General features: G+C 42.7%; 1 protein-coding gene across 2 annotated transcripts in view; it reads left to right on the forward strand.

Annotated features, from left to right (window-relative positions):
- The first annotated feature begins 12,859 nt into the window (after window positions 1–12,859).
- Window positions 12,860–14,809, forward strand: part of CELF2 (CUGBP Elav-like family member 2) — a 304,739-nt gene continuing 302,789 nt past the window's right edge. For both annotated transcript variants that reach the window (XM_027121595.1, XM_027121594.1), the window contains exon 1: window positions 12,860–13,099. In XM_027121595.1, the coding sequence (XP_026977396.1) occupies window positions 13,026–13,099 (74 nt within the window). In that variant the 5' untranslated portion in view covers window positions 12,860–13,025. The remainder of the gene's footprint in view (window positions 13,100–14,809) is intronic.

Raw genomic sequence — 14,809 nt, forward strand, 5'->3', positions numbered from 1 at the left:
TTACGATTTCAATATGACCAAACAATCTTTGCATCGCCCACCTCCTTTAGAAGTCCTGCTTCAGGTGGATTACGCCCTGAACCTCCAAGAACTCTGGGGCTCACAGAGTTAAAATCTTTCCAAGTCCCCCAGTCTCTATCCTCTGCATCCTCAACCCCCTCAGTGGGGCTAAGGGTCTTGACCTTGTCACTCTGCCTGAGGACAAGGGGAGAGGAAGAGATGAATCCAACTGTGAATTCAGTGTCCCAGAAAAGAGAAGCAGAAATCCTTTTTAGCACCCTGACATACCCACATCTTCTGTGAGTCATCTGCATTGCTTGCTGACAGTGGATGGCAAAGAGAAAACGTGAACTTGGTTTTGCTAGGAAATGTGTAAGACAAAGAGGGAAATGAGTTACTTATTTTTCTTTCCAATTTCTAAAGATGGTAATTAGGAGAACTCACACCAGCCAGGCTCAAGTGAATGGAAGCAAGACCCCTATAGGCAGTGCAGTGTATTAATGTAAAAATACGCTTAGACAACATAACTTGTCAGAGAGGATTATTTCTACTTAGTGGATCTGCAGGAGCCCCTTTGCTCTCCCATTCAGAATTTGACTAGAGAAGAGAGTGGGGAGAGAAGGAGAGGGAGAGAGAGGGAGGGAGGGAGACGGGGAGCGCACATTAGTGAACAGCTACTGTGGCATTGATGTTGGAGCGCACTTCTGAACTGGCTTTTGTTGAGACTATCAGTGTATCTGTGCAGAAAGCATGCGCTGTCCCAAATCCGCTGTTACTATGAGAAATGAAGAGCTGCTTTTAAGGTATGTTACTGTGTTCTTTGTTTTAACGTATGCCGTGCTAGTTTCCAGAGCTGACTGAGACAATCACCATGCCCTGAATCAAGTAGCTTCCTTGTCTTAGAAGGAAAGAAAAAAAAGAAGCTAGAGAGAGAGAGAGAGAGAGAGGGAAACGATATCGAGACCAAGAGATTGGGAGAAAGAGAGAGCAAGCAAGAGAAAGGAAAAGGACTCCTGTGGACGAGTTATATTTGCAGGAGTTGCCTTTTGCAAGCATATCATGTATTTGCTCTCTGCTATTTGTGCACGGCCAGTGGATAATTTTAAAGGCTCCGAATCTAGCTCTGGGTTTGTCTTTTCCTTTGCAATGTCTAAGCCTCTTTCATTATTATGCACTCTGCATGGAATACTCAGCGAGAAAGGAGCTAAGGAGACTCCATATTAGACTTGCGTTCCAGATACCGCTCTAATCTGGACTTAGCCTACCTAAATAGTCCTTCTGTATTACCAGGTTTGGATCACTTTATCCTGTTTGCCAAAATGTGTACCTGTTTAAAGACTTCTATTCATGCATGGCGTCCTGGGTCCCTCTGTATTGAAAGCAAATATTTGTTTCCTGCATCTGTGTTAGGGTCCTACCGCTTACCAAGAATGAGCCACCTTTTGGGAAGCAGAGAAGGAATTATGATACAATTGGCATCCTGCTTTGAAAAATGTAGTCTTTTGTTTATTTCCTAGCAGACATTGTAGCACTGAATACATCTATGGGTCTGACAATGGGACCCATTGAACAATGGAGCTGTCAAACTAGCTTAATGCATGTCTGGGGCTCTTTTTTTTTTTTCTTTCTCAACACCCTTTTATCTGCTTTAATCTTGTTTGTATAGACTATACAGATTGAAGAGCTTTTAGGACTGCTTGTTTGTGGTTTTGTGCTTTTAAAAGATTTAATATCTGCCGTTCATAGGGCTTTTTGCATTTTGCAGCTATGTTGGTTGGATTAAGTTAGAGATTTATTGCTTACCTCTCTGTTAACTACGGAAAGAAACTCACTGATTGAGACTGCTTGTAACACTATTATCATTCTGGCAGATACCTTGTTATCAGACATGCCTCTACAGTATTTAATGCTTGGGGATTTAAAATTTGCCTATTTAGTGGACTTATGGAACACAGCACACAAGAGAAGTTAAGAGGTATATTTCTAATGTTTAAGTAAATTATAATTTCTAGCGTCTGCCTCCTCTTTTGGCCCCAAGGTAGATAAACAGTTTAGAAATTCAAGGACAAGTGAGAACTGCCGCCCTTCTAATTTTGGTCACAAACTGTCATTATCTAGCCTGTTAAATTGTTAAGTTAAAGGTGTCTATGGAATGTATCAATTTTTGATATATGATTATGTGCTCATAAAATGCATTTCTATGCAAGGTAAACATTTCTCACATCTTCAAGAATCCTTCCTTTTATAACATAAGCATTGGTTTCTCATGTGAAAACAGTGAGACTTCAAGAAGAGAAAATGGAAAAATCTGTTGCAAACTTCTCAAATATTAAAAACATTTTTATTCTCACATTAGATATAAGAGAACTGATCCTAGAATATTAAATGGTAATTGATCTACATGAAAATCATGTCACTAAGGTTCGTTTCCATAAAGAATATACCTTTTCTAACATTTCAGTGTTTTGCTTTAATTAGCTGTTTGTGCCAGAGCAGTACATTGAAAAATATTAGTAAATTTATAGAGATTAAGGACCTAATTTTTAAAAACAGAAGGGAAATCATTTTAAAGGGTAAATTTTAAAAAATAGACGTATTTAGTTACAAATATTTCTTCTTGGATTATATCGTGTTCAAATTAGTGATGTTCTCAGTAAACAAGGAACAAAATGTATTCCTTATAAAAACAGTTATGAAACATTAACTATTTTTTAGAGTTTGGACATGCATTTCAATTTTTTAAACTTAAGTTGAAATGTTGTATTTAATTCAGAATTATGAAAATTAATGTTGCAAAAGCTCAGTAATTTGCCTTCTGGAACATAGATTTTCTATTGACAATATTTTCAGAGTCTGGCTGGACCCAAAACATATCAGTAGGATAATAATATTTTTAAAGTCATCCATTGTGAGTAAAGTGGATTTTATGATTATGTTCTCCTGCTTCCAAAGGGATCTGAACTGCTCATTCCATTGGGTATGCCAGTAATTGCTTTTAGGATGAGCTCATAGAAGGTAATTGGTGAAGCTTTATATCTGAAACTGGCCCACTGTTACCAGCACACCTAGATTCTGCATTCATGGGAAATTTTTATTCCAAAACAAAGGTCACAAAGCAATTTTTTGTGGTTTGGGAAAAAAAGCAGTGTCCTGTGTTCCCCAGCTGCCTGTCAGAAGCACGCTGAAATAAAGAAATATCTTGGAAACCTACACGTTAAATTTTTGACTAAATTATAATCATTTACCTGTGATCTATTCACTTTAATTCCTGGGTGATCATATTAGGTCCAAGAACAAGGGAACTCCCTTCCTACTTGTGCTTTAACCCATTACCAGCTTCCAGAATTCCAAGACCCCCGTTCAAGTGTCTGACACGCAGCTATCTTTTCCTTTAGCCTGATGGGGAAGTAGGAGATGGCCGAAGTTGGCAAACTTGTCTACATCTATTTCCACAACAGTAACAAGATATGTAATCTGTATCCTGCCATCAGCCTCTGTGTGGGATGATTCCCTTCCAGGGTGACCTAAACAAATGTCAAAGTGAATTTTAATTCTAAGCCCAGACTTGCAGAAAAGGAATAGCAAAAGAGTCAAACTGGGAAAATGGCTTCTTTCAGTAGAGTTGCCGTTGCACCCCGAGGAGTCCCTTCACACAGGAGACTCAGGAATACATAGCTGTGTTCAGCAGACCACAGGCTGAGACCACAGGCTGTAACCTCGACATATCAATAGTCCTTTATTTGTGAAAATGAAACCTCACAGTTTTTCTTTTTCAAAATATGAGTGTGTACAGTTGCAAAATATCCCTTTGGGGCTGAAAAACAAAGAAAGGCGTTTGATTAATATTCATATCTAGAACTTTAGAGCAAGTGCAGAGTGTGCTGGGACACCCAGGAAGTCATTCGAAGAGTGAATCAATACTAATTATTGTAATCAGGGCGGTTAATTAGGTGAAAATGTGGCTGATGGAAATTTCATTGCTCGCAGCCCTGGAAACACCTAGGTTGATGAAAAGAAGGTAATATACAAAAGCAAGAGTGTTAGGTGGGAATGATCGTTCTGTATTTAAGGGGTCAGAATCTGTCGATGAAAAACATAGCTTGATTTGGTATAATCGTGGCAGTGAGGAAACTAGAAATATCCAACTTAGTTTCTGGTGTAGAGATTTCAGTAAAAGTCATTAACAGAATGCAGTTTGTTAAGAAGCATCTCCTGTGGCTCCACAGCCTTTATCTGCCCTTCCTCCAGCGGTAACAAGTATATTTCACCCAGTTGCAATAACGCCTTAGATCATCTTGATTAGCCTTCCTTGAATTTCTTTCTACATTCAGTAATTCCTGGGGAATTTGTTGGCGGGGATGGGGGGGGCGGGTTCTCCTTTCATCAAACTACTATTGCTTCTCTCTTGGTTATTACTGGCTTTGGGAATTTTTCTGAACTCGCAGTGACTTTCATTCTGTAGGAAAGAAGAGGTAGTGGTTTTGGGAGAAGATTAAGATCCGTGGCATTTCACTTAACTGACATGGGGAAGAGGGTGTCAGAGGAAGGAAGGCTTTATGTGAGGTTTCAATGTTGTAGCCCATTAAGAATTGAAATGAAGTGTCCTAGAGCTGAAGCACCTTTCTGATCCCATGGTATCCATCTCCAGAGGTCGGACTGAGATGGAAGCTAGATGTACATGTAAGAGAGAGAGAGAGAGAACCTCTACTCAACTCAGAAATGTGCTGGTTAACCCTGATCTGGGATGAGGTACCCTTTGTTCCCAGACGCAGCCTTCTGCTTCATGTGATATCATTAGGGGTTGTTCCGTGCAGGTATGTTTATCTGATCCATAGCTTTCTTCTGACTGACAGATCCCAGCACATTCTCTTTTATGTCAAGACCGTCACAGTTAACGGGGAATGGCATCTGTGGGGAGAGGGTGACATGTGTTCCCAGGGCAGCTCAGCTGTTCCCTCACCTCTTTCCACGTTGACCCGCCTGTGATTGGCTGCCTAGGGTTGTGATGAATCACTGCAGTTCAGGAAGCAGGACGTGCCAGCGCGCCCTAGGAGAAAAACAAAAACCAGAATTTTCCTGCATAATCATTCAGTTCAACAAACTTTGTTGTCATGGACAAGAAGAGCGTGAGGTTTGAAGTTATCAGGTTGATACCCCTTCAGTATCCATGGCTTTTTGAATCCCTGGGTTGAGAAAGGTTGCAGCTGCAATCGGTAAAAATTCTGTGTTGAAACTTAAGGATGGCATTGCTGGCTTCCAGCTGGTGTGTGAACTGGCGCGAAGGGGCACTGTGGTACCTGGTGCAGGAATGAATCAGACTCTCGTCATGGCTCCTGTAAAGCTGCCCATCTCAGTGATTCAGGGGCTGCAGGTCCTCCTGTGGTGTTGTCGTCTTTGTCATGCCTTGCTTTTTGAACATTTTGGTTTGGGACCCCAGCTGTCTTTTGGGTTCTGTGAGATGGCTTCCCCGTTCATTCAGAAATGATTTAGGAAGCGTCTCTGTGAATGAAAATGCACTGAGTTGGTGATGGGTGGCGTGAGTTCCTGGTGGTGGCAGTTAGGGTTCATTTTGACTTTCGCTTTGGAAACTGACTTGATCAAAAGGGATGGAGCCCTCACCCGCAGCCCCAGGATGCTCAGTGCCTGCCTTGCATAAACTGTACCCTTCCTCTCCCCTGTGGGTTAGGCTGCTGGCCTTAGAATCAGTGAAAACTTTAATGCTACAAGAACAATAGGATTAGGACTGGCTTCCTCTTTTCCTTCCCATCTGCCAGTTCCAGATTTAAACAAAGATCAGGGAGTGGGAGTATTATGATTAAAGTAAGGAATAAATCCAAAATTTATTGACAGTCTACTCTCTACCGGGCACTAGGTGATCTCTTTTCATCTTGTATAATTTAATCCTCACAGATACCCTAGAGTTAGTGGTAGTTATGTTATTCCCATTTCAAAGATGAGAAAAACAGACCAAAAGAGGGAAACTGGACACACAGCTCATGGTGGAAGGGATTCTAAGTCACGACTCAGGCCAACTCCTTCCCTGGCCAACTTAAGAGTACAAATATTGGATATTTGAAAGTCATATTTTCCTCCAGTGCCACATTTCCACGGTGCACTGATTTATGCCTGCCGTCTAGTTTTGTACGGAGTAAGCTGTACAGTAAGAAAGGGAAAATCACAGTCGTTTTTGCTTCTGAGTTTTTACGGCTCCCCTGCGTATGCTCACTGGTTCCCCTGATAGCTCACGAGGTCTTTGAATTAAAGCACCCGTGGCTCACTTTTCTCAGGCTTTAATCTGTATAATGGGAACACATGTTGGAGGGAATAATAGAGAAATCTGAAGCATGATGAAATTGAAATGTGACTTCTAATCTGCATAAGGGGCCAAAACGTATCATATTGTAATCAGGACCAACCAAGCAGCAGATATACTATGTGACATGATCTTTTCTCATTAAGAAGCTCAAGACAGTCATGAAACAGAGAGGGAACAGTGGGTAAGAAGGTATCAAGTGGTGTATAATGAGGGGAGGGGGTCTTGAAGGATGGAAGAGGGAGCAGGAAAGGGAAGTTATCCTTAGAACACCCCAGATTCGTCTTTGTTATTAAAACAAAGCCAAATAAAATCCTTAATTTCATCACCTTTCTTCCTCAGACCTCAAAGTCATTCACATCTCTCCTCCTCTCTCACGTTGCCATATTCCTATGAAATAGTACAAATGTAGCTGTTAGCCGCCACCAGAGAGTATGAGAGACTAAGAGATTGGGCAACATAAAGGCTTACACTCAACCATAGTGATAAGATAAGATAACACATTTCCACTTAGCTTGGGTAGATTGCTACATCACTTTTCCATGAAGATTTTTGGGTAGTTCTTTTAAGAGAAAGAAAAAAAGAATTTTTTTCCCCTAACGGACTTTATGGGAATGAGCATCAAAAGCAAATTTAAAGAAAAAGTCATTTGGGAGTCTCAAAAACCTCTATCATAAGCTAAAAATAGTTAGAGATTTGAACCATATTATAGGGGAAAAAAAATTTCCTGTGCTCAAAACCTTAATGTATTTTCAACCTACATGTCACTTTAATAGCTTGGTTATGTAATTGCTGTAGTAATAATTAGGTTAACACCTCGTACCTCTCATCAGAGGATCGTGGTAGATTTTGATTTTTCAGCCATCCATCCCTACAAGGAAATGATGGCCACGCACATGCAAAGGTCTAGATGATGAATCAGAAAATTAAATGACGTGTTCCCAGTGTCAGTCCACTCTGACAGAATCAGGTGCAGAATCTAACAGGTTTGATCCTTAAATCTTATCATCTTTTTCACTCCGCTTGCAAGTAGCATTTGTCTTAAAGCGTCTGATCTGCATCCACTGTGTCAGATGACTTCCGATCCTTGGAAGGAAAAGCTCTTTGATGGGGATCCATCATCATTGTGGGTAAAGCAGATTCGTGTGTTCTCTTTTACACACAATCCAAGCATTTGGTCTCTTTAATCCTTCCTCTTCTTCAAGATGTATTTGTTTAGAAGAAGGAGGGACATTGAGGCCAGTGGGGCTTTCATGCCTCTGGAGAGTCCCTCTCAAGTCCTGATATTGCTTCTCGCCAAGATCAGTCTCAGAAAACACCCTCCCCCCGCCCCCCGCCCCCCTCCCACTAAGTCTTAAAACTTCCTTTCTGCCCCCACCTGTTGCTGCTTTCTCTCTAGACCTAATGTTATGCCTACTGCTATATCCACCCAGCTGTCCCCACTCAGCTGCTGTGTTTCATCAAACAGTAGTTTCTCTTTTTGAAATTTACAGCATGTGACAGTAAGATGAGAACTTCTGACCATTTGGGGAAAACATTTCTTGGGGGTGGTGGGTGTTCAAGGGCAGATTGCCAGGGAACTCAAAACCCCACTCTGATAGGTATAAATTTTGTTCCCACCGCCAGGCTGGCACCAGATAAAGCTACCTGATACAGTTTGAAAAATCTCAGCATCTTCAAGCGGCTGCTGGGACATTCCTTCAGAGGTTGTTTTTTCTGAGTGCCTTTGTGTACATATCACCAGGCCAGCCTTTTTCTCCTCCCCGCCCTTTCTCCAATCTTCTCTTTCCCAATTTTCATATATTTACTCACTTCATGGGACGTGATCTTCCATCCTCCCCCTCCACCCTGTGATGATGTCTGGAAAGGAAGCACCCCAGAGACAGCTGTTCCGAGTTGAGAACTCAGCCTTGGTCGAGGCAAACTTGATTTCCCTGACAGATGAGCCACCAAGACTTTTCACTTTTGTGGTCACCTGCCTCCTCAGACCCACAGCTGTGGAGGAGACCGTCTGGCATTGTCTGGCTTCCGTTTGAGAGAGAAAGAGGGAGAAAGAAAGAGAAAGCTGAAAGGGGAGGGAAATAAGGCAGCAGGGGGAATAATGGAGAAAGGAGGAAAAGGGAAAGGCAAGTCCGAGAGGGAAGTGATAGGCTGGTTGGGCTCAGGGTCTGACAGGTCCACAGTATTAGCTTTTCATCCCCTTGGAATGGAAACTTCTGGAAACCCTAAAGGGGCATCTCATTTCCGAGCGCGAAGGTATGTATACAAAGAACCCATCTTCCGTTGGAGGGTCTCTTCAGAAGGGAGAGAGATTCACCATTATGTCTTTTGGCTCTATTGAAAACAGATTCAGAAAAACACAAGATTGCAAAAAGCCAGTAGCAGCTGTTCTCAAGGGAGAGCGACGGCTTAAAATTCCCGTACAAATGTAAAATCAGAGTTTAATAACGATGTCATCTTTATTGGCGTGTGATTTTACTGAAGTCGTTTTGGGAATGTGATAAAGTCGCCATTCCAGAAGCTTTCAAAATGGGGGGGTAATAAGATCATTTTAAACTTGATTGGTGATACAAGTATTTTTTAAGGGATACCTTTATGGAGCTAAGAAAATATAGATTTATAATGTATCACTTAGGGATCTATTTGGGGATTTTTTAAGCGCATAAAGACACTTGTTTATTTTTACAAGTTGCTGATCAAACTGGGGTAAGCCAAGAACAAACACATGACCGCAAAGTCAGATACTTTCCCAGGTACTTCAAATTCATGTGGATGTCAAACTTATTGGCTGGAAAACGCCCAGTGATGGGAACCCCCCCCCCCGCCCTTCTAGGGCCTGTCTTTCTTGCTCCAAACAGCTCTCAGTACACTTGGCTTAAAAAAAAAAAAAATGCAACAGCTATTTAATAAAATTTGAATTTAAAAATGTGATGGGGAAAGATGTTTTGGATTCTAGTTTTTAATAAAGAGCCAGGAGTGAGGGGAGAAAAACCCTTTTGTGAAGGTGGCTGTTTGAGGAGATGGAACAGTATTGGTACATCTGTAGTTGCATGGCCGACTGTCTACTGCTTTTAAAGAGATTGCAACCCGTGACGTTATGCATAGGAATAATTAAAAAATGGAAATTTGTCACAAAATATACAGGGCTGTCTGCAGGAGAAGAAAATTAACTGTTGGGTTATAAACGTGCATCACTATCTATCAGACTCCAGTCTCTAAGTTATGGTATAAACTTTGTGCAAAAATGTTGAAAGATCTGTAGTCAGGGGGCTCTATTCTGGTTCACTGATGAAGATGGGTGATAGGAGTCGGATACCTTCCATTCGAGCAGTGTGACTCCATTTACAAACACATTTATTAGCATTCTGTTTCTATGGAGAGGTTTTTGGGTTTTTTCTTTTTTAAATGCCAGTGATAATTCAGTGCTCAAACAATGACCACTGGAGAAACCTCAGTTTGAGATGAGGCATGGGGAGGGGGCGGTGTGCTGAAACAGCGCAGTGCACCCAATTGCCTTGGAAGGCCTCGTATAAAATGAGGTCATTCAGAAACTTTCCCTTGAAGTGCTTCCAATTCTTGAATTGCCTTTTGTTTGGGAAATGAATAGCAAGTTGATTAAAAAGAAAAAAAAATAGACAATTAGGGATGGTAGGGGGATGGGCTTCGGGAAGAGCTTAAGGTTTTTCTACAGTGAAGCTAAAATGGTGAGGAAACTGCATTGTTCCCAACAGCCCCGTCCCTAGGGATGTCAGCACACAGAGGTGTCACCTACCAAGTCAGGTCTAGGAGGGGGGCTCGCTCATGGCCTCACCCCCTTTCACTGCTGTTGATAAGATCCTTGGCTATAAAATAGCCTCACTGAACCCCACGTGTTTAGCAGAGGCCCAGACGAGCTGTCTGCAAAATAATTCCAACTGCCAAAACATGATACCTGATGGCTCGTTACGGCGTGAAAATTAAAAAAGGGGGCCCTGTCGAGTTGTTTGAGATTTTTTTTTTCCTTCTGGCAAAGCAGTCAGATGAGAAATTGAAGCTTTTCATCAGGTGGTATTTGGTTGGGTGTTTTTGTTTTTAAGCTCACGAGCTTTTAAAATTTGTATTTTTAAAAACAGCTCTTGTGTAGGTGCTGTGATCATGGAAACAAAACCCTATAGGGTGTGTGTGTGTGTTTGTATATTTTGTTTCTCTCTGGCACCTAAATTAAGTGCCTATGCAATCACTCTATTATTTATGTATTTGGCAGCCAAACTATTTCAGCTCAGCTACATCCAGAAGCTTTCCTTGGTTCCCCTCGTCACTGTATTTCATGTTAGAGTTTTCTTTTATATCTGACCCTGGTTTTGCTTCTAACTTTAAATGGCAAAAGCAAATGTGCTTTGAAAACTCTGGGACTCACTGTAGTTGTTAAATAAGGCAGTAACCTATGCACTAGTAATTCTTTCTCTATGACCTACTTACATACTTCTTCACCCTCCTTATAGTATGATTAAAAGCTGCTTTGAATCCACTATTGCCTCAAGGGATTTGAGCCTAGAATTTAACAAACTGCTGAGAAGGCTTAAGTCAGTAAGAGGCCTTCCCTACAGTGTCTCCCAAATAATTCACATGCAATTAAAGAGAGAATAAATATTTCAGAAGTCTATGTGTTAATGATGCTTTTTCTACCTTATAGAATGTAGATGTACGTGGAGCTTCAGTCCATAGCGGATTTGAAAATATTTTCCTTTTTGATTAACGCAGTTGTGTTTTGCTTCTGTTCTGGAGGCCGGTTCTGTTAGTTTGTTCTTCAGATAGTTTTATTATAGAGTCAGCTGCTTATATACATTTGGGAGTTATGTAAATAATGTCTAGAAAATCAGGAACTGTCAAGGTTTGTCTCATTTATCTGGCTAATTACTTTATTAAGGTTATTGAAAGACCAACAAAATTCTTATAATTTCAAAGGCAGCCTGCAGAAGCTAGGGTCGGGAAAAAATGTAGCTTAGTATTATTAGGAAGAGTTGGGGCATTTGGGGTATAAGAATTGATTTTACCCCATCTGTTTTTCAGTTCTTTATGAACCTAGCCCTGATTCCTCAGAAAGGCAATATTTTCAACTGAAGGTTAGTCCTAGCCCTGTGTCTTGGAATTAGAACCATCTTGGTCAAAAGCCAGATATGTTGTTCAGCTGAAGAAGGAAATCAAGTCAATTAAGTATGGACTTAATTGAATACACCAGGCCTGTTATTCCAAATTGCTCAATGCAGCAAGTCTGGATCTACGGTTGATATGTGGATTTAATATTGGAATATAAATATCCATTTTTCTTCATAATCTCTAAAGATGCTCAGTTCTCATTATAACACAAGAAACTGGTGAGAAAAGATGAAAACAATTTTTTCTCCATGTTGTCTGATACATTTAACACCACGTGATACAGTTAACTCCACGTGACTTAGTTGTTTAACCCTCTGACTACTGTGAATACACCCCCAAGTGTGATGTCATTTCAAAATAAAATTTAAAGTGATGGTTAATAAAAGAGGCAAACTATAAGACTTCTGGTTTGCAATTTATGAGGTTTCTTTAGAATGTGAAATAGGCCACAAAGAAGTTTTACAGACTGGTGACATTGTGAAAATTTCAGTTTCATCTAAATAACTGAGCAACAAAACAATGATGAGAGCGCCAGATTAGAACATCACCATATAAAAATACTTTTAAGAATTTTCACAAGTCACTTGGGAAAATTAAACTCCCTTCTTTGTGAGAATTCTGCCCTATTTCTCAATTCCTATTAGTAAATCGGTCACAGATCTTAAATGAGTATTTAAGCTTCATGGCCATTACAGACCTAACACTCTTTTCATGAAGCCACACTGTTGGTTTTTAATCATTGTATTTAAATACTTCGAGATGACCAACTTGTGATGTATCGTTTTAAAAGAAAACGTGATTTATCACCATTTTAGTCCCGTGTACTTCTTAATGTTTTCAAGATGATACAAAAGGAAATATAATCGTGCAGAGACTGATGAATCTTTCTCCTTGTAAAGCACGGAAAAGTCCGCAAATGTCACTTGGGCCGTTTATCTGATATTTACTTTGGCTCAACCACGAATGCTATTTCAGTTGAGTTCATACACTGGCGAGCACAGCCCACCGAGGAGCATTTAAACAAACCCCCGTGATGACTGTCTCTCGTGGCTTCAGTTGGGGAGTTTGGGTGCGCTCGTGGAGTGCACCGGCCTTGGGCAATGCGGTGGTACTGAACCCACTACAAGCGGTGGGTGAGTCGGGCCTCATGCCAGGCTCCTGGAAATAGGGGACCGGACAGAGTCACCGCTGGGGACGAGTGTGCGTGTCTGGCTGCCGGGGAACCTAGGCCGGGGGCGGGGGGGGGGGGGGCGATTTGTCCAGGGGGCGGTCCCTCCGCCTCCTCCTCCCCCCGGGGGCCGGGCGTGCGGGCCCGCAGGGGTTAAGCGGCGGCGCGGCGGGCACGGAGCTCCGCCCCCGGTCGCCGCACCTGGCGCTGGGCAGCCCGCGGCCCGGGCGCAGGCTGTCGGCGGGGATTGGCGGAGAGCCGCGGAGAGAGAATGTGACAAGTGCCGGCTCGGGCGGCCGCCGCGGGGAGGCCGCGCGCACCTGTCCCTGCCCGTCTGCGCCGCCCGCCGCCACTCGGCCGCGCGCACCGCCGCCCCCCGCACCCGAGCGCAGAGCGCGCGCCGCGAACATGACTTCTGCCTTCAAGCTGGATTTCCTCCCGGACATGATGGTTGAGGGCCGCCTGCTAGTTCCCGACCGAATGTGAGTTTGGCCGCCCGGCCGCCTCCGGGTCACCGGCCCGGAGCCCCGCGGAGGGAGAGGGCGGGCTGTGGCGCTTCTGCGCCCCGGGGACGCGGGGGGTGGTTCCGGTTCGGCCGCGCCCTGTGGTTCGGAGCCGGCGCTGGACGCAGGGTGGTGGGAGCGTGTCTGGAGGAGCGGCGGGGACCAGCGAGCGGGGCGCGGTGCCCGGGGTGGGGTGGAGAGCGTGGACCGGCGAGCCGGACGCGGGTTCCCGGGGTCTGGGCTTGGGGTCCGGCCCGCGAGGACAGGAGAGTGTGGCGCGGCGTCCGAGGGTGGGGTGCGCGCGTGCACGCTCGTGTCATTTGAAATTTGGGGCTGCTGGAGCTCTCGTGGCCCATTTAAATATCCCTTCTTACCAAATTGCTCGCTTTTCTGACTTACCCTTTGCAAAAATTGCTTTTTTAGGATGGGAGAGTAGAAGGAGGGGAGAAAAAAAAAGGGTGGGGGGAGATAATTATAAAGCATGAAAATAGCCAGGTGTACTCTGTTGCAGAAATTAGAGGTAATTTTTAGGTAATCACGGTGATTTGTCTGATATGCAGTCTATAATTTAATAATGTGATTCTGGTTGTTTTACACGTCGGCAAACTAGAGTAGAGAGTTTATTGGGAGAAGTCAAGAGCTGGGATTCCTGAGGAAGGGAAAATATGCCTAATTTTTCTTGGGCTCGTTAGTCTTGATAGGAAAGTTTCTCTTATCAGCTGGGTCACTCTGAAGGCAATGGGATCTGCTTGTATTTCAGGAGTGTTTGAAAAGACGACCTAGAAGGTTGTCAGGAGTGGGTCTGAAAGGTCTGTGTCAATTTCAGACTTGGACTATATACAGTTGTTTCTTGTCAGGCAAGAAATGTGATAGTGAATCTAGGCTACAATAAATCGAGTGAAAAAGGGACTGCTATCCTTGGTAAGAGTAGGTATAAAATGTTTCCTATTGTACACACCCTGAGAGAAACATGCATATTCTTGCACTTCGCTCTATCCTGTGCAATTTTCAGGCCATTCTGAGCTTTATGATCCATTTCCCTGGCAACTAACTTTCCCCTACGGTGCAAGATTCTTTTTCTAGGATGTTAAATGTTACGAGCTGAGAGATTCTTGAGAAACTCCGCAGTGGCCAATTATTTGAGCTCCTAGGATTTGGGAGAGAAAAAAAAAAGCTGGGGAGAGGGATGAAAGTCTGTTAAATGCGAATTGTCCTTCTAGTCGATATTAAGAATGTTAACTTGCTTTTACACATGATCAGGTTCATTGTCCCAACTAAGATAATCAGATAATGTAAATTAAAATATTGAATTTCCCTTTGGCAGTTTTCTCTGTGAAAGTAATCTTGATTAGTACTGTTCCCATGATATTTGTTTTGAGAGATCTCTGTCCTCTTCCCCCTCTTAAAAGGGCTATCTGTATAGGCGTTTATTACATGTTTGCACATTAGCTAGTTTGAAAGTTCTGTGTTTTCTCCTCTGTAAGAGAGTTGGGGCCGAACCAAAGAATTGGCTTGATCGTGGTTTTAAATGATGGTCACCTGCTAAGAATACTCTCTGAATGTAAAGTGTTAATGGCCTCTGAAAGATGCTATCTCTTGTCAGTTAAATTATTAATTATGGAAGTTTAATTTGTCCTTTTCATTTGGTGGATGAATGTGGCTCATTCAAACTGTTTGCTCTGAATAGAG

The sequence above is a fragment of the Aethalodelphis obliquidens genome, unplaced genomic scaffold (genome assembly GCF_003676395.1).
Source record: "Aethalodelphis obliquidens isolate GAN/ISIS:26980383/991018 unplaced genomic scaffold, ASM367639v1 scaffold23, whole genome shotgun sequence".
In the NCBI taxonomy this organism is placed as follows: domain Eukaryota; kingdom Metazoa; phylum Chordata; class Mammalia; order Artiodactyla; family Delphinidae; genus Aethalodelphis; species Aethalodelphis obliquidens.